A 23,316-nucleotide genomic window follows, 5' to 3' on the forward strand; every position below is an offset into this window, starting at 1 on the left:
TTTTCCCAGGATGTTTTGACTCATGTTAGAACAATACCTTTTATTCCAGGCCCCAAAATGTGGTACCTGTTATACGTTATGGAATTAGCTTTAGCTAGTGTTTCCTGTGAGATTTCACCCCGGCAGACGTCAGTCCCAGAGCCACTAAGGAAGCAAAAACAATAAGCTCTCCTTACTGATATGCCTTTACTACTTAATATATTTTGAGGTTTGTTGTTGTTGATACATTTAATGTTTGGGTGGTGAAGCCTGGGTGGAGGAGGTTAACCCACGTAGGTAAGTCTGCTGCAGGTCACTTCCCATATGTTGTTCTTTAGAATATTTGGAAGTGCAGTTTTAGCGTCCCTTAGTTTAATAGCAGTGAAGTGTTAAGCCACAGGAAGTAGGTAAGTGTTATTTCTGATATCATCATGTCAATTTGGCCTCAGCTCAGGTGGATAGTAAGAATAGTACCACTTTTTACAAACACAGATTCCTTGGTTCCATGCTTGCAGGTTCTGATTCAGTAAGTTTGGTAAGGGGGGCAGGTATTTGTACCTAAAAGGAAAAAGTCCAAACAAAAACAACAATAAAAACCCCTCTGCTGTGGAAGGAGGGAAACCATGCATGTGTGTATGTGCATGTGCACGCATGCTTGTAGGTTTGTGCTTTATATACAAATATACATCTGCCTGGTTATATATTTTTTTAAAGAGTATGTGCTACTGCTTTTTGACTTGAGGGAATTTTGGGAATACATGCTACATGGCAGAAGTGTATTTTAAAAGGACAAATCATCTATATTTATTTCTTACAAATACATATACCTTGATGTAACCACATACAGCCGTACATGATTCATATACACAGTGTGTAAATAAAGTCTATGGTAGAAGATGAATAATGGCCTTCAGGGGCCCTGGTTTTTCTCAGCTTGGATATTCATAAGATAATACAAGTCTGTAGCAGAGTCCCTTTGTATTGGTCGTCCAGCCATTTTTGCTTCACTAACAAATACAGTTGGGTGACTGTAAGTATCTTCAGTGGTTTCTTTGGTACAGATAATAGCTTAGCATTAATCTTTTGTACCACTGTCATTGTTTTTTAAGACTAAAAATAACATTGTAGGTGGAATAGAAGAAAAGTTTTGGACAAGTATGTGCTTTATGGTTGACAGAATTTCATCATGTTCCACCATGCTATTCTGGTAAACACATTCAGAAAACAGTTGTTGCTATTATGGTCGTGGGACTTTGTCTCCCAGGGAGTAAACCACTAGCTACAAATAGAACACACTGAAAATCCAACTGGATTATTGTTACTTAATATATTTCTTCTGCGTATCAATTGGTACGTCATCTGACCTAAGCTAATATTCAGTGAAGCCTTTTTTTCCCCTATTTTTAATCTGTATATTTTCAATTCTAAAGATTATCTCACAAATGTAAGGAAACTTACTTAGGTAGATGACATAGAATCATCTGCAGCAATGGTTTCTGTAGACCTTGATGGATTTTTGCTGGTTTGGGGTGAAATGACAAATATAAGGAAAATACAGTGAATTTTTCCTGAAGTGAAATGTGTGATCCTTCATCATGACGTTCCTCCTGTTTTGGTGTTAAAATGGTTTATTTTTAAATAAAATAATGACAGTACAGAGTAATTAAACCTTTTTGTGTGTGTGTCTGTGTGTGTCTACTTGGCAAAATGAAAAGTTGGCACCCAGTTTGGTAGGACAGGTGTAAGTTTTAAAGTTGATGTCTGCAACATCTCTGGGTCTGGGAACTACTGATGGAAAATGTGCAGACAAGTACATTGAAAATGGAGTCTTTGATGAATACTTTGGCCCTTTGATTTTTCTTACTGGGCAATGTATTTTGCATGGTGTACATATTGTGTTGTGTCTATATCCTGTGTTATAGTCTCTGGCCTTAATAGTTCTAGTCTCTGGAGGTGTGTGTTCCATTCCCAGCTGCCTGACCTTGAAGACAAGAGTAGGCTCATCTTTTTGCCTGGCAAGATCCATATTGTCTCCTTGTGTCTTCTCCATTCCTGGTTTTGGCTTCCTGCCTCACTGTATCTTACTAGATTTGTTTCCAAGAAGATCAGTCATAAATGCCACCAACCTTTTTGCTTGGCCCTGCTCCTGGTTCTGAAACTAGGTACTGACTTGACAGCTAGGTTGGTTTAATATGAAATCATCAAAGCTTTGGGTGTTGATATTCTAGTAGCGTACAAGGCAGTATGTACGATGTTACAACACTCAGTAATATGAGTGGAATATATGCCTGTTCCTTAAGTAAATTGTCAACCACTAAGAACATTAAACACACATGTATTCTTTCTTTTCACTTTTTTTTATTGTGGTAAAATACACACAACATAAGTTTTACCATCTTCACTTTTTAAGGGTACAGTTTAGTGGTATTAAAAATTCACATTTTTGTGCAATCATTGCAATAGCCATCCTCATAATTCTTTGCATACTATAAAACTGAAACTCTGGACCTGTTAAGTAGTAGCTCCACATTCTCCCCTCTCCACAGCCACTGGCAGCTGCCCTTCTACTTTCTGCCTCTGAATTTGACTGCTCTGAGTACCTCATTCAAGTGGACTCCAAAGAGCATTTGTCTTTTTGTAACTGGCTAATTTCATTTAGTATGTTGTCTACTCATACATACAAAACTCATACATATTGTAGCATGTTGTAGAATTTTCTTTCTTTCAAAGGGTGAATAATAGTCAAGTATATTTTCCTTATCCATTTATCTGTCAATGGACGCTAGGGTTGATTCCATGTTTTATCTATTGTAAGTAATGCTGCTGCTATGAATACACGTGTATAAATATCTCTTTGAGACCTGCTTTCAGTTCTTTGGGGTATATACTTAGAAGTAGAATTAATGGTAAATTCTATTTTTTAGTTTCTTAAGGAACTGCCATACTGTTTTCCACAGTGACTGCACCATTATACATTACCACCAACAGTTCACAAGGATTCCAATTTCTCTGTATATTTGCCAACACTTAATATTTCCTGGTGGGTTTTTTTTTTTTTTTTTGATAGCCATCCTAATGGGTGTAAGATGATACTTTATTGTAGTTTTGATTTGTATTTCCCTAATGATTAGTCATGTGGAGTATCTTTTCATGTGTCCAGTAAGGACATTTGTGTATCTTTGGAGAAATGTCTGTTCAAGTCCTTTGCCCATTTTTGAAATGGGTTGTTGGTTTTGTTGTTGAGTTTTAGGAGTTCTCTGTAATTCTATTAATCTCTTATCAGATACATGAGTTGTAGTTTTTTTGTTTTTTGTTTTTGATTCTATGGGTTGCCTTTTTACTTTGTTGATTGTGTCTTTGGAGAAAAAAAAACTTTATTTTTTCTTAAATCCAATTTGTCTTTTCTCTTGTTGCCTGTGCATTTGGTGTCCTATCCAAGAAATTATTGCCAAATCCAAGGTCTTGAAGCTTTTATTTTTTGTTTTCTTTTAAAAGTTTCATTGCTTTAGGTCTCACATTTAGCTTTTTGATGCTTATTTAAGTTAATTTTTTCATATGGTCTTAGGAAAGGGTCCAACTTCATTATTTTGCATGTGCATATCCAGTTTTCTCCAGACCATTTGTTGAAAAGATTGTCCTTATCTCATCGAATGGCTTTGGCACCCTTGAGAAAATCATTTGACCATATATGTGTAGGTTTATTTCTGGTTTCTTCATTTTATTCCACTGGCTTGCATGTTTGTGTTATGTCAATTACCAAACTATAGAGTTTTGTAGTAAGTTTTGAAATCAGTAGTGTGAACTCTTTAGTTTTATTCTTTTCAATATTATTTTGGCTATTTGATGTCCCTTGAGATTACATTTGAATTTTAGGATTTTTTTTTCGCCCTGCAAAAAATATCATTGGGATTTTATAGGGATTGCATTGAATCTGTATACCACTCTTTCAGTTTCTTTCAGCAATGTTTTGCAGTTTTTATAGTACAAGTCTTTCATTTTGATTAAGATAATTCCTAAATATTTTATTCTTTCTGATGTGGTTGTAAATGAAGTTGTTTTTGTATTTCCTTTTAAGATTTTTCATCTTTCGGGCAGCCCGGGTGGCTCAGCAGTTTAGCGCTGCCTTCAGCCCTGGGCATGATCCTGGAGACTCGGGATCGAGTACTGCATCGGGCTCCCTGCCCTGCTTCTCCCTCTGCCTGTGTCTCTGCTTCTCTCTCTCTGTCTGTCATGAATAAATAAATAAAATCTTAAAAAAAAAAAAAAGATTTTTCAGCATTCATGTATAGAAATCCAACTGATTTTTGTAGATTGACTGTATCCTGATGCTTTGCTGGATTCATTTATTCTAACAGTGTGTGTGCGTGGGGGGGGGAAGGTTTTAAGATTTTCTATGTAGAAGATCATGTCATCTGTAAGCAGATAATTTTACATCTTCCTTCCCAATTTGGATGCCTTTTGTTTCTTTCACTTGCCTAATTGCTCAGTCTAGAACTTCCAGAGCTATGTTGAATAGAAGTGGCAAAATTGAGCATCTTTGTCTTGTTCCTGACTGTAAAGGGAATGTTTTCAGTTGTTTATCTTGAGTGTGTTGTTCATTGTGAGTTTTTCACATGCAGCTTTTATTGTGCTCAGGAAGTTTTCTTCTAATCCTGGTTTATTGATTGTTTTCATCAAGGAAATATTTTGTCAAATGCTTTTTTCTGCGTCGACTGAGATGATCGTGTGTTATTTTTTCTCCTTAATTCTGTTGCTTTGGCATATTATGTAGATTGACTTTTTTTTAAAGATTTTATTTGAGAGAGACCATGCATGCCAGAGAGCACCAGTGGAGGAAGGGTGAGCGGGGAGGAAGAAGCAGGATCCCTGCTTAGCAGGGAGCCTGACTTGGGGGTTCCATCCTAGGACCCTGAGATCATGACCTGAATGGAAGGCAGACAATTAATTGACTGAGCCACTCAGGTGCCCCTACATGGCTTGATGTTTGTTTGTTGAACTATCCTTACATTCCAAGAATAAATCCCACTTGATGATAATGTATAATCCTTTTAATATGCTAATGAGTTCTGTTTGCTAGTATTTTGTTGAGGATTTTTGTATCCATGTTCACAAGGGATATTGGTCTGTAGATTTTCTTGTGGGGTCATTGTCTGGCTTTAATATTAAGGTAATGCTGCCCTTATAGAATAAGTTAGGAAGTGTTCCCTTGTCTTCAGTGTCTTGGAAAAGTTTGAGAAGAGTTGGTATTGCTTCTTTAAGTGTTAGAATTCACCAGGGAAGCATCAGGTTCCCAGCTTTTCTTTGTTAAAGAAATAAATAAAATCTTTGTTTATAAATAAATAAAATTTTTTAACAAAATAAATAAAGTGGGTCTCTTGTGGACACCATATGTGCATCATGTGGTTTTTATCCATTCTACCAACCTCTCTCTTTTAATTGGAGAGTTTAACTCATTTGCAATGACTGATAAGGAGGGACTGATAAGGAGGTCTTTGCTCTGTTTGTTTCCTGTATGTCTTATAAAGCTTTTGCCCCTAATTTACTGCATTATTGTTTTCCTTTAGTTTGAGTGATTTTTTTTATTGTGAAAGTTTTAAGTAACTTTCTTATTTCCTTTGGTTATATTTTGTAGCTGTTTTCATTATGATTACCATGGGGATTACAACTAACATTCTAAAGTGTTTTTTTAATTTATTTATATTTTTAAAAGATTTTATTTATTTATTCATGAGAGACACACACAGAGAGAGAGAGGGACAGAGACACAGGCAGAGGGAGAAGCAGGCTCCATGCTGAGAGCCCAATGTGGGGCTCAATCCGAGACTCCAGGATCACGCCCTAAGCCAAAAGCAGATGCTCAACACTGAGCCACCCAGGCATCCCACATTTTAACGTTTTATCACTAATCTGAACGTATACCAGCTTAATGTCAAAAATTGTACTCCTTTACAGCTCCATCCCCATGTTTTTTGGTTGTCAAGGCTGAATTCCTCTAGTGAATTTATCATTTTACTTATTGTACTTTTTAGCTCCAGAATTTCTTTTTCTTAATAATTTCTGTTCTTTTATTTCCATTTTTTTCCATCCATTGTTCTCTTGATTTTTGCAAACTTTTTGTTCTTCGAATATTTGTAAGAGTTGTTTTAAAGTCTTTGTCTAGTATATCCACCATAGGTCATTTTTGGAGACCGTCTCTGTTGACTTCTATTTTTTTTTCCTTTGAATGGGCCATACTTTCCTATTTCTTTGTATGCCTTGCGATTTTTTTTTTCCAACATCTGACATTTGAATCTAATAATGTGGTAACTTTGGAAATCAGATTCTCCCCCTTCACAGGTTTTGCTGGTTTTTGTTATTGTTTATTTTTAAATTATTGTATGCTTTGTTTGCAGTGAGGATCAGCCTGAGGTATGGACTTAAGATCTTCTCAGGTCTTTTCTGATCCTTTCTCTGGACATGTGTGGTCACTTTTTAATTTTGCTTATATGTGCAGTTGTTTTTGAGGGTCCTAAAATCTTTAATGTCTGGCTCCCCAAAGGGAAAAAAGTGAAAAATGAAAGGATAAAGAGAGATGCGTGCCCTTTAAATCTTCTGACAGTAACTTTAGCTAGAGAGGTAGAGACTTTTAACAATGTGGGGAGGTGCAACAATGACTGTCACCTCCTTAACCTGAGTCTCTGTGATAAGAAGCAGCAATCAGAGCATAATTCCTGATATTTTGAGGTAAAGGTCCTTTTTGCCCACACTAACATCCACATGCTATTTGTAACAGTATTAAAGGAGCTTCAGATAAGATAGATACATCTCTGCAGACTCCTCAGAGCTCAATTGGAAAAGCCTGCGACTCCTGATCTCAGGGTCATGTGTTCAAGCCCCACATTGGGTGTAGAGTTTACTTTTTAAAAAAAGATAGGGGGTGCCTGGGTGGTTCAGCCAGTTAAGTGTCTGTCTTCTGCTCAAGTCATGATCTGAGGGTCCTGGGATCAAGCGCTGCATCTGGGTAGCTAATGGAGGTAGGATAAAAGAAAATGTAGCTGCAGTATAAGTAGGAGAAAGTTTAGCTGCTACTAAGTTTCCCCCTTTCCTAACAGTTGAAGAAAGACAGTAATTATTAGAATATTATTTTAGAGTTGAGGACAGAAGGTGGGAGTCAGGAATGCTGGTGTAGAGATTCATTTTAGATTGGAAGGAAGCTTAAAGAATTTCAGGTTTTGTAACTATATTTTGTTAGTTTTTAAGGATGTCATTTTCCTTTGCTTGTTCAAGATTTTCATCTTGGTAAACAGGTATTAGATTATCATTTGAAGATCTAATCAGATCCTGCTGATTAGAGTATCTCTTACATTTGTTTAAAAGATCAAAAGGTTTGTAATTTCCCTGGAAATACTTTTAAAACCGAGATGAGGGCTCACAATAAGCTGTATTTCACAGCCAAGTCTGGCACAACCTACTGTGTGTGAACCTTTTGTTTCCTGAGCTTTTTGATTTGTTTGTTTGCTTCATTCTACTTCAATATGGAAGAATATGTCTGGCCCATAGCTTGATTTTTCTAAGGTTTAGGCTCTCTAAAAGGATTATTGTTTTGTAAAGTTGAAGCCTTGAGGAGTATTGTACTTTGCCAATTGATTAAAAGTAAATAAGAATTAAATTATGTGAATGAAACGGAATATGCTAATGTTTTAATGTCTGAGTCCACAATAGTTTTTGCATATTTAAATTTATTTGTAACCCTAAGAAGCAGAGAGAAACAGAATTCTGAGTCCCATAGGCTTTTTTCCTCCCCCATAAAAAAATCAGTATGGGTGAATTTTTAAAAGTATAACTCTGATTTTTAAATTATTTCAGAACTTGTGATATTTAAAGATGCTCTTTAAAAGAAAAAAAACTGAGTATATTAAAACTTTTAGTTTTCATTTGCTTTATGTAATTTAGGTATTAAATTTGACATTTTGTTATGTATTTGAGCCCTTTGAAATATTTTAATTTGAGAAAATTGTTATTTCATCTCCTTGGTTTCTGTAACTTAAAAATATTCTGATGCAATACTCTTTAAAACCTAAGAGTTATACTGCTAAATTGAATGCCTAATCTGTCTTGCCTTTGAGGTGTTTCCTTCCTTCTTGGCCTGTGGCCATAAGACTTGCTGTACACAGATCAGTAGGTGTGGTGTGCTGGCTTTATTATTCTATCAGGACAGTGGAGGTTTCTTCAGGATTTCCCATCTTCCTTGGAGTTCCACAGGCATCTCTTTTTGTTTCTGGCTTGCTACAGTCAACCTTCAAAGATCTTTTGTTTTCTGTCGGTTGAAGAAATTGGCTTGGTGTTCTTATTCTTAGACAATTATTTAATTGTTTACGTATAACTGCAAGTAACCGGTAAAGGTTTCTATGATGAACTCCTTTATTTTATTGGAAGCTTGTCATGTCGAAATGATTGGTCATTATAATTCCTAGTGATTGAGAAAGTTGTTTTTAACCCAAATATCATAAAAAAACCTCATTCTTTCTTTTTATTCATATTTTTCCTGTGTATTAAAATATACCTCTCTTTTTTAAATATAAGGCATAGCAAATTTAATACCTGATATAGTACTTTTATAACATGCTTGAAGAAATAAGCTTTATAGAAATTTTCACTTTCTCAAAATAAAATATTGTTTTGATAACTGCAGATAAGGATGAGTCTGTCTTATACAAAAAATAGTTTAGAACTTAAAAAACATATCACATCAGCAACCCTAATTAACCCCAGGGGAGCAGTTTAGTGAAGAATATTTTGAATTCTTAATGTAATATTTATACTTACTGGCTTATTTTGATTATTATAAATGTTTCCGAATATCACCTTGCTTTATTAAGATGTTTTAGTGAATTTTCATGAGTGACTTTTCCATGGGGGATACATTTCCATCTTTATTAAGTGAGCCAGTAGGAAAATATGATTTAGTTTCCACAGTTGATTTAAGCCAACCTAGCGGCAACACATCTGTTCCATAAAGTTAGGTACACCTGGAACATGATAATGCATAATTATTTCCTTGCAGATTTGTTTAGAACAGTCACATTAAACAACCAGTGGCCAGCACTTATAATCACTTACTAGGTATAGACACTCTTCTAAGTACTTTACATGTGTTAATTCATTCATGTTATAAATGTTTAAAATATGTTTCCCTTCTTCTGTTTTCCTTCACCTTCAGGCTGGTGTCCCTTAACACATTACTTTTAAGAAATAGCCCAAGTCAGAAATAGTAGTAGTTTTTATTATGATTGTCCCATAATTTATGGAGCTCTACATTAGTTACAGGAATAAAAGAGAGAGGTCAGTCAGGAGACTTGAAGTAGTTTCAGGAGATGATGAAAGCAGATTCTTTGCAAGAGCGCTGATTTGCCCAGAGTGAATGCCCATTACAAGGGGATATCACAGGCGACGGAATGGTAGGGCTTGCTGCATTGAATGTTATCATGGTGCCACTTGAGAAGCGCTGAGAGAACCTGAGCAGTAGAATTCATGACGTGACTTATCAAATGAGATTACACATTTTGCCCCAGAGCCAGCAGGAAGATGAAAAATGAAATTTGTACACAGATAACTGATTTGGGCTAGGGAATAGAAAAGAAGCTTTAGTCTTAGATTTCCAAAAAATAAAAGAGAGAAGCACATGTTTTAGACAACTAAGTTCATATACAGGGTGATAAGTACTGGCCGTAACTTTGAATACATATGTTACCTGTATCTCATGTCAGATAATTGACTATTTTACTATTTGCACCTGTATGTAGCTAAGATGTTTGACACACATTTGTTCTGGGGAGTCAGATTGGTATAGAAACAGCATGGAGTTTGAAATTTGGTTGGCCTAAATTTGAATCTCAACTATTGGATGTCTTGAGTTAGCTACTTACTAGACTTACCCCCTCCTCCCCCTGTTTACTGAGATATAATTGACACATAACTATATATAAGTTCAAAGTATACAACATGATGATTTGATGTATGTCTATATTTTGGAATGCTTACCACATTAAGTTTAGTTAACTTTACTACACATGGGTAACATTTTTTTCTTGTGAGAAGTTTTAAGATCTAGGTCTCAGAAATTTTCAAATGTAAGATACAATATTGACAGTTATCATCACCATGCTGTACATTGCATCCCCAGAACTTAATTATCTTATAACTATAACTTTATACCTTTAGATTACCTTCACTCATTTCCTACCCCCACTTCCCATTTCTGGCAACCACCAGTCTCATCTCTGTTTCTGAGTTTATTTGTAGATTCCACCTATAAATGAGGTCACACACTATTTGTGCTTCTCTGTCTGACTTATTTCATGTAGCATGTAAAACCCTCAGTGTTCATCTATGTTGTTGGAAATGGCAGGATTTCCTTCCTTTTTACGGCTGAATGACATTACATTGTGTATGAATACACACACCACTTGTGTTAGTCACCTATTTATCTGTTGGAGAAACTTCAGTTGTTTCCATGTCTTGGCTATTGTAAATAAAGCAATGACAACAAAGATGCAAATATGTGAGATAGTGATTCCCTTTCCTTTGGATATATACTCAAGTGGAATTGCTGAATCAGATGCTTGTATTTTTAACTTTTTGAGGAACCTCCATACTGTTTTTTATTGTGGCTGCACCAGTTTACATCCCACCCACAGTGGCCAAATGTTTCCTTTCTTTTCTCTACATCCCTGCCAACACTTATCTTTTGTCTTTTTGATGATAACCTTTCTAACAGGTGTGAAGTGCTATCTCATTGTAGTTCGGATTTACATTTCCTTGATGACTGGTTATGTTGAGCCCCTTTTCATGCACCTGTTGGCCATTTGTATGTCTTCTTTGGAAATGTCTATTCATATTCTTTGGCCATTTTAAATTAGATTTGTTTGTTTTCACTGTTGAGTTCCTTATATATTTTGGATATAAAGCCCTTAATCGGATATTATAAATTTCTTATTATGTAATAATAATCAAATATTTGAATCACTTAATATATTACTAATTAGATGTGTGATTTGAAAATATTTTCTTCCAGTCCGTAGGCTGCCTTTTCATTTTGTTGATCACTCCTTTTGCCATGCAGAAGCTTTTTAGTTTGATGTAGTCCTACTTGTTTATTTTTGATTTTGTTGCTGTGCTTTAGGTGTCACATCTGAAAAATCATTGCTAAGACCCATGCCAAGGATGTTTCTTCCTTGAATTTCTTCTAGAGCTTTTACGGGCTTTGGTCTTACATAAGAATCTTTAATCTATTTCACATGAATTCTTGCAAGTGGTATAAGACAATAGTCCAGTTTCATTCTTTTGCAAGAGAACATCTAGGTTTCTGGCAACATTTACTGAGTTGAATTTCTTTTTTTCCACTGCAGGTTCTTGGCTTTCTCTCCATTGAATTTTCTTGCCTCCTTTGTCAAATGTTAGTTGAGTGTATGTGCATAAGTTTATTTCTGGGCTCTTAATTCTCTTCCATTTGTCTATTTGTTTTTATGCTGCTACAGTACTGTTTTGATCACTGTAACTTCGTAATATTGTGTGAAATCAGGAAATGTGATGCTTCCTAGCTGTGTTCTTCTTTCTCAGGACTGTTTTGGCTATTATTAAGAGTCTTTTGTAGTTCTAGACAAATTGTAAGATTGTTTTCTCGATTTCTGTAAAAAATGCCATTGGAATCTTGATAGGGATTGCATTGAGTCTTTAGACATCTTTGAGTAGTATGGACATTTTAACAGTATTAAATCTTCCAATCCATGAGCGTGGAATATTTCTTCAATTATTTGTATCTTCTTCAGTTTCTTTTATCATTGTCTTATTGTTTTCAGCATTTTTTTTTTTTTTTACTTCCTTGGTTAAATTTGTTCCTATATAATTGTTTTTGGTGTTATTATAAATAAGATTTTTTTCTTTATTTCTTTTTCAGATAAAGTGTTAGTGATAGAAATGTTACTGTTTTTTTGTATGTTAATTGGGTATCCTTTAACCTTACTGAATTTATTGATTAGATCAAACAGGTTTTTGGTGGAGTTTTTAGGATTTTTTTTATGTATAAGATCATATCACCTACAAATATGATTTTACCCTTTCCTCTTTAATTGAGATGCCTTTTATTTCTTTTTCTTGCCTAATTACTCTGCTAAGAATTACATAACTGTGTTGAATAGGAATGGGAAGAGTGGATACCTTTGTCTTGTTTTTGACCTTGGAGGAAAAGCTTTGACCCATTTACCATTGAGTATGTTAGCTGTGGGTTTGTCATGTATGGTCTTTTGTCTTGTAGTATAGTATTCTATACCCAGTTTGTTGAGAGTTCTTATTGTGACTGGATGTTGAATTTTGTCATATAGTTTTTCTGCATCTGTTGAGATAAACATGATTTAATCCTTAATTCTGTGAATGTGTTGTATCAGAGTTCTTCATTTTTGTGTGTTGAACCATCCTTGTTACTGAGGGATGAATTCCAGTTGATCATGGTGTGTAATTCTTTTAGTATGCTGTTGAATTTGGTTTGCTATTATTCTGTTGAGATTTTTTTGCATCTGTATTCATGATGGATATTCACGTGTAGTATTCTTTTCTTAAAATATTCTTATCTGGCTTTGATATCAGGATAATATTGACCTTATAAAGTCAATTTGAGAGTGTTCCTTCCTCTACTGCTTTTTGGAAGAGTCTGAAGAGGATTGGTATTCGTTCTTTTTTTAAATGTTTTATAAAATTCGCCACTGATGAAACCATCTAGTCCTGTGCTTTTCTATGGTGGGATATGATCCAGTCTCTTAACTCATTATTGATTTATTCAGATTTTCTATTTCTTAAGACTTAACCTATGTAGGTTATATGTTTCTGTGAATTGGTGCATTTCTTTTAGATTGTCCATTTCTTCTAGATTTCTTCTAGATTGAACTATATGGTATATAGTTGTTCATACTAGTATCTTATCTCTCATATTTCTGTGGTATCAATTGATTATCAGATGTTTTTGAAGTAATTCTTCATCTGTAAAATGGGGATGGTAACACGGAACTATAGAAGGATGAGTGAGAATATAAAACATCCAGAAAAGGGTCTGATACTCAATCAAGGCTAAACAAAAGTGAGTTACTGTCCCATGGAGAGGCCAGCAACAGTTTTCTCTTTTTCATTCTTATGGGATGAATGGAAACTGAAAAAAAGAAGACCTATAACAACTGAGAGACTAGAATTTGTGCTTATTTTTTTAAATTTTTATTTATTTATGATAGTCACACAGAGAGAGAGGCAGAGACATAGGCAGAGGGAGAAGCAGGCACCATGCACTGGGAGCCCGACAGGATTCGATCCCGGGTCTCCAGGATCGTGCCCTGGGCCAAAGGCAGGCGCCAAACCGCTGTGCCACCCAGGGATCCTGAATTTGTGCTTATAAGAGAGAGGCCACAATCTATGTTTTATCTTCAAAAAAAATGTAAATTGCTTAGGAAGAAAAGAATGTTAGTTATTTAAATTATGTGGTTGGAAAAACAGTAAAAAAAAAATCAATTCAGAATATATGTATTACTTAAGAGTGCCATGTAAAAATAATCAGAAATTAAGCATTGTATACTTGGCCACAGAGTACAGTGATTCATATGTATCTCATAGTCAGATATTAACAAAATTACACATTGGTCAGGTTCAATTATTAAAAGTTAATTTATTTCTCATTTTGAAATTTTAAAGCATTTGTGTAATGATGGTGTTTTAAAACCTTGCTGCTTATTATAGCATTTGAATGTATAAAATCTATTTTTTATTTTTCAAAACTAATGTCATTCTCCTTGTTTACTTTTTCTAATATAATCCTAGGGAGTATTCATTAGACTTATTTTAATATATATATATATATTTTTTTTTTTTTTGATTTCAGGAGTGAAAAATGTTAATCTGAAAATTTCTAAGGGTGTTTTTTTTTTATTTTAGGGTGTTTTTTTTTAATAAGAATGCTGTGTTACCTATTTATTATCATTTCTAAATAATACAGTATACCTAAGCAACATTAAATTTCTATTTTTACAATGGCCAAGCAATGTCAAATGGTTTAAAAAAACGTGGATCTCGAATTTCTTTTGATTAGTTAATCATTGTAAGCTTATAAACTTTATTCCTTATTGATATGATCATATGAAGATAATACTGTAAGATTTGTGTAATCATTTTTGAGTGGTTGAAACTTAAAAGAATTGCGAATTGTAAATTTCTGTGCTGGGTGGAAATAAAATTATCAAGTATGGTAGATACTGTTTTTTTAATATTTCTCCTATAAAGTGGCACATATTACTAAAATAACTAAAATAACATCTTATTGTATGTTTTAGGCCTTTTTTCATGTTAAGTGTGTACTATCTCTTTTAAAAATTTGAGCTTTGTTTATTATTATCATTTGAACAGGTGTCTCAATGCATGTACCTACTGCAAAACTAAACATGCCAGAGGAAATTTGGCCAGTTACCCAATTGATGAACTAGTAGAAAGAGCCAAACAGTCTTTTCAAGGTAAGAGTTTCTAGAATCATGTGTGATTTTAGTCTTACTAACAAATCATAATAGTCTTCTAAACAACATTTCACTTTAGATACATGCTCCTTTAACTTTCTGAAGAGTTTACAAATATTTCAGCTCATACAGTAGAAATGTTATCAGATTCAGTCAGCCATGTTGTAGTATTCACATTACTCTTCTTTTACCACTCTTCCATTTACTTATGATGTATTTTGAACTTATCACCCATTTCTTTTCATATAAAAGATAAAATATAAAAATGAAATCCATGGCTGTCTGACGTGTTGTAAGACTTTTGTGGACTGAGGGGAATACTTTTTAAGACTTCTATCTCTTCCTTTGGTAATTTTTGGACTTGGAATGTAGAATGAATAAATGTTTCCAGGAGTCTTAAAAAAGGCAGATTTTACTCTCAGTCAGAAAAGATCAAACCCTCTTTATCTGTAGAACTTTGGAACAGCAAACAGTGGTGCTGGTAGAGAGTACTAATGAGGATGATTCTTTGTGTAGGTAGCCAGCTACTTTTGAATCATCACTTGCTGGAAAACATGATTTGTATAGGTATTTCTCAGTATATGGTAAGACTTATCTTTAACATGAGTCACAGTTGTGTTGACACATAACTGCTTAAACCATAAACTTCCTCTTTTGTCTTTGTTTATAATGTGTGTGTAACATTAGTGTGTCTTTATACCCAACATGATATAATCTATTGTCTCATAATCTTGTGAGTTAATAGTTATTGGCAATGTACCTCTCTTAGCAAGGAACTTGAAGTGCTATTTCAGTACCTGACACCCTGAGAGTGCAAGTAGGAGTTCTGAATGTGTCTCTTTAATCTACGTAAAGCTTTCATCAACGTGATTTTGGAATGCTCTTTATAATAGAGAAAAAAGTACCCTTGATTGATTGATAAACACGCCCTGACAATTTCTTTCTGTTTCTTAGTTTAGTCCCTTCATTCACATTTAACTAGTATTGAATAGGAAATAAAAGGCAACTCATTGACTCTTGCCAGTGTTGGGTTTTAGAGTCCAGTAATGACTGAATCCGAAGAACAGTCTGTGCAGTTGCCTTCTGTACAACATGACTACATTAAGGCATGTTCAGAAAGGGCATACATTTACACAGAAACCTCATCTATTTGAAAAAATTATGCCTTTGCTGGCATTCCAAATAAATTCTAAATTTATTTTTCTATATATCTGTCAGAAAATGGGGATATGAAAACTCTAGGATGTATCCACCAAACACTGCAAATTGGTAGGAGTATGAATTAGTTCTTTTGAAGTAATTCTCCAACATTATACATTTCTAACCACAGCTAACTATAACTTTTAAAAATCTTCTCACTTTACCCTGAAAACTTATTTTAAAGATATAAAACTGATACATTACTGGCTAGGAAGTGAACGTAGTCTCTTGGCTCCCTTATATTTATTCTCACCCATAACCTATCCTGACATTTTGATGTGATTGCTTCATGACATAGTATGCACACTTTTTGTATTACATGTGACCTGAGGTAAAAACCAGGAAGGAATAATCACAGTTTTTATAAATGAATCATAGAATTTTTCTAAAGATATTCAACTTAGTTCTCTGGTTTATCTTCAGAAATGCCCTGTGAGCAATGTAAGTACAGGGTGTGACTTCTATCAGACTTTGTTGTTACTTGACATCATCATGACCAGTGGGTTGGGCCAGTTAATGTTAATATTACAAAGAATATCAGATGTTAGCAGTGATGCAGTGTTTATTCATAGAGAAAGCATTAGAACAGCTTGATTTAGTATTGCTTTCATCATCATGAGTGTGTGTTTGGGGGTGTGTGTATAGGTACATTGCCTTTTTATTCCCAACCATGGAATATAGTCCATGTAACATTTCTGTTTTCTTGTTATCTATATGTGAGAGCTGAAACTGAATGCTTTTTTGGACTGATGAGCTCATCTGATTGATACATGATACTGTTACTAAAATACTGAGGTCAGAACTTCCTAGGCAAGCCAGGGTGGTTAGGAAAACTTTCAAGTCATTAGGTATTTGATGCCCTTTGTCATAGGAGGGTTTGAATTTGAAACAGTGCTCTGCTGCTTATCAGCCACCATGGTCTGAAGAAGTACTTGGCCCCTCCAAGCCATGGTCTCGTTACTGTGACATTTGGCACTATTTGGTGTTAGAATTTGAGATAACTTACAGGAAGTAATTTGCTGTGTTCTTTTATAAAGAAGACATGTTATGTTACTTAAACTGAAGGAATTTAAACTGAATTCAAAAAGTCTAATTTTTAGTGAGAGTATTAGAACATCTGTAACAGACATTAATGACTAGAGTCAAGTGACAGATTTTCTTTTGCTGCTAATTATGTTTTAGGAAAAATGTCTCTATAGATAGAAACTATTTGGTGTGATTGCTACCTTTCATTCTCTTAATTTGAGAAAAGCAAATTCACGCTGAAGATGGCCTTAAAATCTTTTTCCACTATAGGAAATACCCATTGATAATCAAATTTTAAAGGCATTAAGTTAGCTCATTATCTTTTTTTTCTGTCAAAGACATTTGGTTATTTCTGATCTTATAGATTTTCTGTATGTGAGCTTTAAAATTGTGAAGAATAATTATGAAGGTAAATAGAAGAAATTCTCTCTGATCTCTATGACTTTTGCATAGTTATTTCTTCAATAATTCAGGTGTTAGGAATATTCTTTGAGCTAGAACCTGGTCAGTTCTGCACAACACCATTATTAAATGGTCCTGTAATTAATAATAAACATTATGGTTCTTTGAGAGACTAAGGTGAAAACTCTAAATATGCTGCCGTAAATTTTAGTATTATGAAAGCCACTCGGCCAGTAGACGTGAAATTTGCCATCCTGCAAAGTACATTTCCTTTCTTTCTCTTCAAATTTTTGATGACTATGCATCAGAAATACTAAATGATTTTTAAAAACACTGAACCACTTGTAGAATGGGGTTAGAATAGAATCCAGATTGCCTGTCATATGATACGATAAGAGCACAATTTCTTTCTGAATAGCATATTTATGAAACATTTTATATTCATAAAAATTTATTTCTCAGTAGTATAATGAATGAGGAGACTAAGGGTTGACCCAAAGGCAAGGGAGCATTCAGAAGAAATTCTGAAATAATCACGAAATCATTCTGAATGTACAGTGGATTCCCAAAGCACTAAAAATATACTGACTATACATTCAGCTGCCAAAAAGTGAGAAAGAGAGCTCGTTAAATTTTGAATGGATAACATTAAAGTCAAAATTATTTATATTTTTATATAGAAACTTTAGGTTACCTTTTACAAAAAAAATATATTTGTATTTAGTTGGTTTCCTAACTTTTTTCTTTTTTTTCCCCTCAACCTGGTCCTCTTGACATTTTCACCTTTTCAACATGTTTATCATTTTTTTTAAAGATTTTATTTATTTATTCATGAGAGACACACACACACAGAGAAGGAGAGACACAGGTAGAGGGAGAAGCAGGCTCCATGCAAGGAGCCTGACGTGGAACTCGATCCGGGATCTCCTGGATCACGCCCCGGGCCGAAGGCAGCACTAAACCGCTGAGTCCCCCAGGCTGCCCTCCATGTTTATCATTTTTGTGGCCAGTTCTGAATATAAGATTTATCATAACTTGAGCTTCTCCTTTCATTGTTGTAACAGACTTTGGGGAAGCATTCCCCCTTACCTCCTCACCTCTGCTGAGGTTTAGGTTTTAAAAATTCCTGGGCATCGCGGTGTTTGAGGACTGGGGTTTGACATGGTTGCATTTTAGATATCTAGAAAAACATGTCAAGCTGTGACCAGGACTTTGTTGGGGCCAGAATGAATTTACAAGCTAGTGTTTTCTAGGATATTTGTATTGATTTTTCTCTAGCAGCTAATCAATCAGTTTCAGTTGTATAAGTGATGGAGCAAACCTTTTTAAGTGTGCTGGGTGAGTGGTGTGGAAACAACACCTTTCAGTGCTGTCTCTGGAATCAAAATGTAGAGATGATGGATGAGCTGTTTTTATAGCGATTGTGTGCTTTTTTAGATCTCATTTGTGTGTTGCTACTTTTTCTCTCCCTCATAAATGTAAAAAACCCTCACAGGATAAGTGGCATAAACCAGTTATGGAAAGGTAAATAAATTAAGATATATTCAAAGCAGGGAGAACGTTTCTTGGTTTTTAGTATTAATGTTAAATTTAAAAAAAAATGAATTCTGTTTTATTTGAGATTTGCAAAGATACTATCTGCTGTGTGTAAGATTAACTATGAAATGCAACTGGAAAACATTACCCCTAAACTTTTAGGTAGGAAAGGATATAAGCAGTATTTGATTTTTGGATGTATGAACCTAGATTGTTGAATTTGATAGTTTATATCAAGCTACATTTGACTCATCAGTTTTAGCAGTGATTGCTATATCTTGATTTTGATCTGAGATCAGAAAAGAGACCAATAATTACATCCTGTTAATTTATATGGCAGTTATTCACATGTCTCTTTGACTCTTTTATCTTTTCATTTGTGCAGTGTTCACATAGAGAAATTTCTTTCTCCTATAGGATTAATAATGTTACATGTTTGTTATACATTGTCAACTTCCAAGGAGGATTTTAGACAGCTTACAATAAAGGGTTATACATGTTAACAGACCCTGAAAATAAAAGCTATAAAAAATGTTTATTGTGTTTGCAAAGAGGGAAGATAATTTTACAAACTTGTGAATCCTGGCTCTACAGAAGAATAAAGAAATAACAGTGATACTTACACTTTGATATGAGTGCATAAAAGGAAGTATATAGTTTATAATGAAGTATGTATATGTTTTGAGACTGTAGGCACAAACAAGAATTATTTTCCTAAGAGACATTGAATAATAGAATAAAAATGCTTTTAGCTGGTCATACATAGAAATTCCAGATAGAGTCTCTACACAGCCTCTTCTGCTGATTCTTTAAAAAAAAATTAAATAGTAATTTTTCAAAAAGAATTTTAATAGGAGAGCTAAATAAATGTGATGTGTCTAATACATATAACTTGATAGGAGGACATGATGCCTAAATAGTCGTGTGTCAGATATTCGATTTAAGTAAGCTGAGATTAATCATTTTGATTTCAGAGAAAGCTTCTTATGTCTGTCTTTGGTAAAGCAGAGTAAAATTTATCTGGCCTTTGTTCAGATCTCTGAGTTTCTAAGACAGGGTTGTTCAGATCTTTTCCTTTTGTTTTCTTTTTCTTTCCTTTTTAGCAATAAAGGGAATCCTTTCTCAAATGAAGTTTAAAAACTAAAAGTGGAGCCACCATAGTTGAAGTAGAGTTGAGGTCCTGGCCTCAGGACCTTTAGAATCCAGCCTGAATTGGCCAGCTTAGATTAGTATTTCTTTCTAATTAATATTTCTTTCTTGCACAGGTTTTTCCGCTATCCGCAAATAGAGCATCCCCATGAAATATTCTATAAGCCAGAGTGGCGTAAAGCAAAGAAGCAATTACCGTTAATTTATATGGAAACAATTTTGAGTATTTTTCAGACCCAAAAAATAACCCCTCTTAGGCTTTACTGATACCTTAGAACAGGCACATCTTGCCAGCAGATACACAAAATAAATAGAGCTAAAGCACAGATGCTCACACACAGGGTTCTGAGCTGTGGTGGCTCAAGGCTGGGAGGATGAGTGTAGTTTCCTGGGAAGGAGCTCGGAGGGGCCACTGGAGCTGCTCAGGGTGTGAGCTGCCTCCTGTCAGGGCTTACTGCAAAACAAATGCTAAATGCTGCTTTCACTTCTCGCCCTTTTTTTTTTTTTCTTTTGCTAAAAACGAAAATCCTCTTTGGATTTCTTTCAGTTAGCAGAAGATAGGTAATAATAGGTAACAGCGTAGGTCTTTCATAAAAGCAGAGGCCTAACATGAACTTAAGAATGAGAGACACCTATATTCCTTAATATACCAGTCCAGTGGGAGATACCTGTATTCCTTAATACACCTCAATGCAGATACCTGTACTCCTTAATGCACCTTAGTAACATGGCAGACATTTTCTTGAAAATGGCCCTTCTTGAAAGGGCTGGGCAAGTAAGGTTTTTAGGCTTGGTGGACCTTAAGGCCTCTGTTGCAGCAGTTTATTTCTGCCCTGGTAGCGTGAAAGCAAACGTAGACAATGCATAAATGAATGGATGTGGCTGTGTTTCATTAAAGCTGTATTTGTAGCAGGATGAAAGAGTTCGTTGGTCAACTTTGGGGAAAGCTAACAAAATTAGAGAAGACTCTCTATGGCAGAATTTCCTGTTATTTGCAGCATGCTAATATAGGTCATCAATCCGCCAGAGAAGGACATGGTCTTTAGGGCCTAATGTTGATCTAAAATAGATCGGTGTTTCTCAGTCTGGCTGTTCATTGTAGTCACTTGGTGGTTATAAAACCCAAACCAGACTTATGTCTGTGTCCCGTTCCTGACAGTTGCACCACACTTTCGGTGGACAGGGAGCCCTGCACTTTGTAATATACAGGGGAGTCTGATGTATAGCCGGAGCTGAGAACTAGAGTTGAGAACTGCTAGTTAAGAGAATTTTTGGTTGAAGCTGTAAAATGAACCGAGCCTCTCCACATCAGGTGAGAGGGATCTTGAAGAGGAAACTCTGGTCCTTTAGTAAGGAATGAGCTGACTTAGGGAGGTGGGCGGGACAACACAAGTGTTGTCAATTTGCAGACATCACCCTGAGAGTCAACTGATGGTTTCAGAATGCAAAGGTGCTTATGTAAGTCAAAAGGGGCAATGATTTTTGTTATGCCCAAGGTATCACAAAAGGGTCAGCTGACATTTACTAAGTATTTACTGTTCTGTCCGGGAACTGAAAAGATGAAAAAAACAACACATGGTTCTTGTCATTAAGGAGCTCCTCCTACTTTAGAAGGACAGGATAGCAAGTTGGGCTAATGAAAACTAACGTACCCAGAACCAGGAAGCAGATAACAAAAGTCACTGAGCCTTTAACATGTACAAGCACCTGGATTTCCAAAAAAAATCTACAAATCCTGGATTTGTGGGGTGGTGTCCACAAATCAGTACTACCTGGGTTACGTCTCCACCTTCCCTAATTCTGGACCCCCTTTACTAACCAAACAGGGTTTCTCAGAATCCTTTTCCACAGAGTTCTTGTCACCACTGCCATTGGAATATGCTTAGTATTCTAAGTAGAATCTACCTCCTGTTCTGAATTCTGGGGTTTCTGTGATGCTGGCAGTCTATGAAAGAGAGAAACCAAGCAGTGATTCCTTCACTGAAGTAACTATTGGAACTATATAGTTATTATTTTTCTACTCATTCAATAAATATTGATTGAACATTTGTCAGAAATAGTTCATGTTTCTGATAATAGGCACATGCTTTAGAAAAGTCAGAATAACAATACATTATTATAATCAGCCTTTGATTACTTATGCCAGTAATATAGGGAGGCCACTGGATAAAGTTTACTGACAGTGGAGCAAACAGCTTATCTTTGTTGTAGGAAACAGAGATGCCGTCCTGAGGCTGTTCAAGCAGAGCGGCATTTGTTCATAATTCTCTGGATTTTCCTAGTTCACAGTACACATAATCCAGAGCCCAGAAAACTTGGAGCATCTGGAAATACCTTTTTGTATCCATATATAGGAAATCTAGAGTGTCATCAATCCCTTACTGTTATTGAGGAGCTGCATTTTTTCTCATTGTGTTCTACAAAACAGCTTGTAAGTATGCAAGTATAGAAATATACATAAAATAACGAGATTCTGGAAAAACAGATGAGAATATAGAAGTCGAGTGTTGACGGGGAATAGCAACACTGAAAGTAGGCCGTAGTCACATATGCAGTGTAAACTCCTGAACTTCTTGAAAACTTATTGTACATAAGGGAAAAAAACAAACAAACAAACCCAGCTTGGCATTAGTGTTGTGCCCAAGATTGCGAATCTGAGAAACCATCAAGGAGCCAACATCGATGCAAACGCACCAGGGTTTATTTGCAAGCTCGAGCTTGGATCCAAGTGTACCCGACACAGTGGTGCAGGGACTTGGACCCCAAGGTTAAGAGGCTTAGCAGTTTGATAGGGGCCAGTGGCCAATGAGTTTGTAACACACAGAAAGTTGCATAGTCATGTCAGTCCACACGCAGGTGGCCAATTGAATTACAATTTACCCTATAGTGACCATTTGAACTAGCCTATCACTCTGGTCAGAATTGGTGCACAGGTTTGGCGGGCAAAAGGCAGGGTTTACATTCTTATGAGCCGGTTTTCCGTAAGGGTGTGCTCAGCGGCTTGACTAGGGTGGGGGCGTGCCTTAAGCAATAAGCGGGTCATGTGGGGGTTATACATGAGATGGCAGGTGTAGCACAAAATGGAGTTAGTCCTGCTCTGCTTGTCCAGGGGTTAGGGGATTTTTGTTAAATTCCTTGGGTCTCACAATTAGATTTGAAAGATTTTCAGAGTGAGTTCATATAGAGAGAACTGAGTGATATAGCACTTCTCAACAGCATCTCTGTCACACTGAAATTCACATGCTGCTTTCTTAAAGTTGTGTCTTTTGGCATTCCTTGTTGAAACTTGTAGCCAAGTCCTGAAAAGTGTAACGCTCTGAAAGCCTTTTGGGGAAGGCTAAAACAATACATCCCAACTAGTTGTGATTCTGCAGGGACCTGGTCCCACTTCTGAAGCTTTTGGGCACTGCAAAGGGATCCCACAGTAGAAACTAATAGTGTAGGGGTTTGCACACTCTGGGTTATCCTGTGAGATGATTCCTTGGAGTGCGGGAAGAAAATA

The 23,316-nt window shown here is 35.5% G+C and overlaps 1 protein-coding gene and 1 long non-coding RNA gene across 8 annotated transcripts in view; one reads left to right on the forward strand and one right to left on the reverse strand.

Annotated features, from left to right (window-relative positions):
• The window catches only part of CDKAL1 (CDK5 regulatory subunit associated protein 1 like 1), a 663,852-nt gene that overhangs the window by 284,830 nt on the left and 355,706 nt on the right, over positions 1-23,316 (forward strand). For all 7 annotated transcript variants that reach the window (XM_025443462.3, XM_025443470.3, XM_025443473.3 and 4 more), the window contains one exon: positions 14,398-14,501. In XM_025443462.3, the coding sequence (XP_025299247.1) occupies positions 14,398-14,501 (104 nt within the window). The remainder of the gene's footprint in view (positions 1-14,397; positions 14,502-23,316) is intronic.
• LOC112657473 (uncharacterized) lies at positions 9,221-21,623 on the reverse strand. The gene is made up of 2 exons (XR_003135046.3): positions 21,351-21,623; positions 9,221-9,581 (listed from the first exon to the last, which is right to left on the reverse strand). It is a non-coding gene; the product is annotated as an uncharacterized LOC112657473 (long non-coding RNA).

This window comes from Canis lupus, chromosome 35, assembly GCF_003254725.2.
Source record: "Canis lupus dingo isolate Sandy chromosome 35, ASM325472v2, whole genome shotgun sequence".
Lineage (NCBI taxonomy): Eukaryota > Metazoa > Chordata > Mammalia > Carnivora > Canidae > Canis > Canis lupus.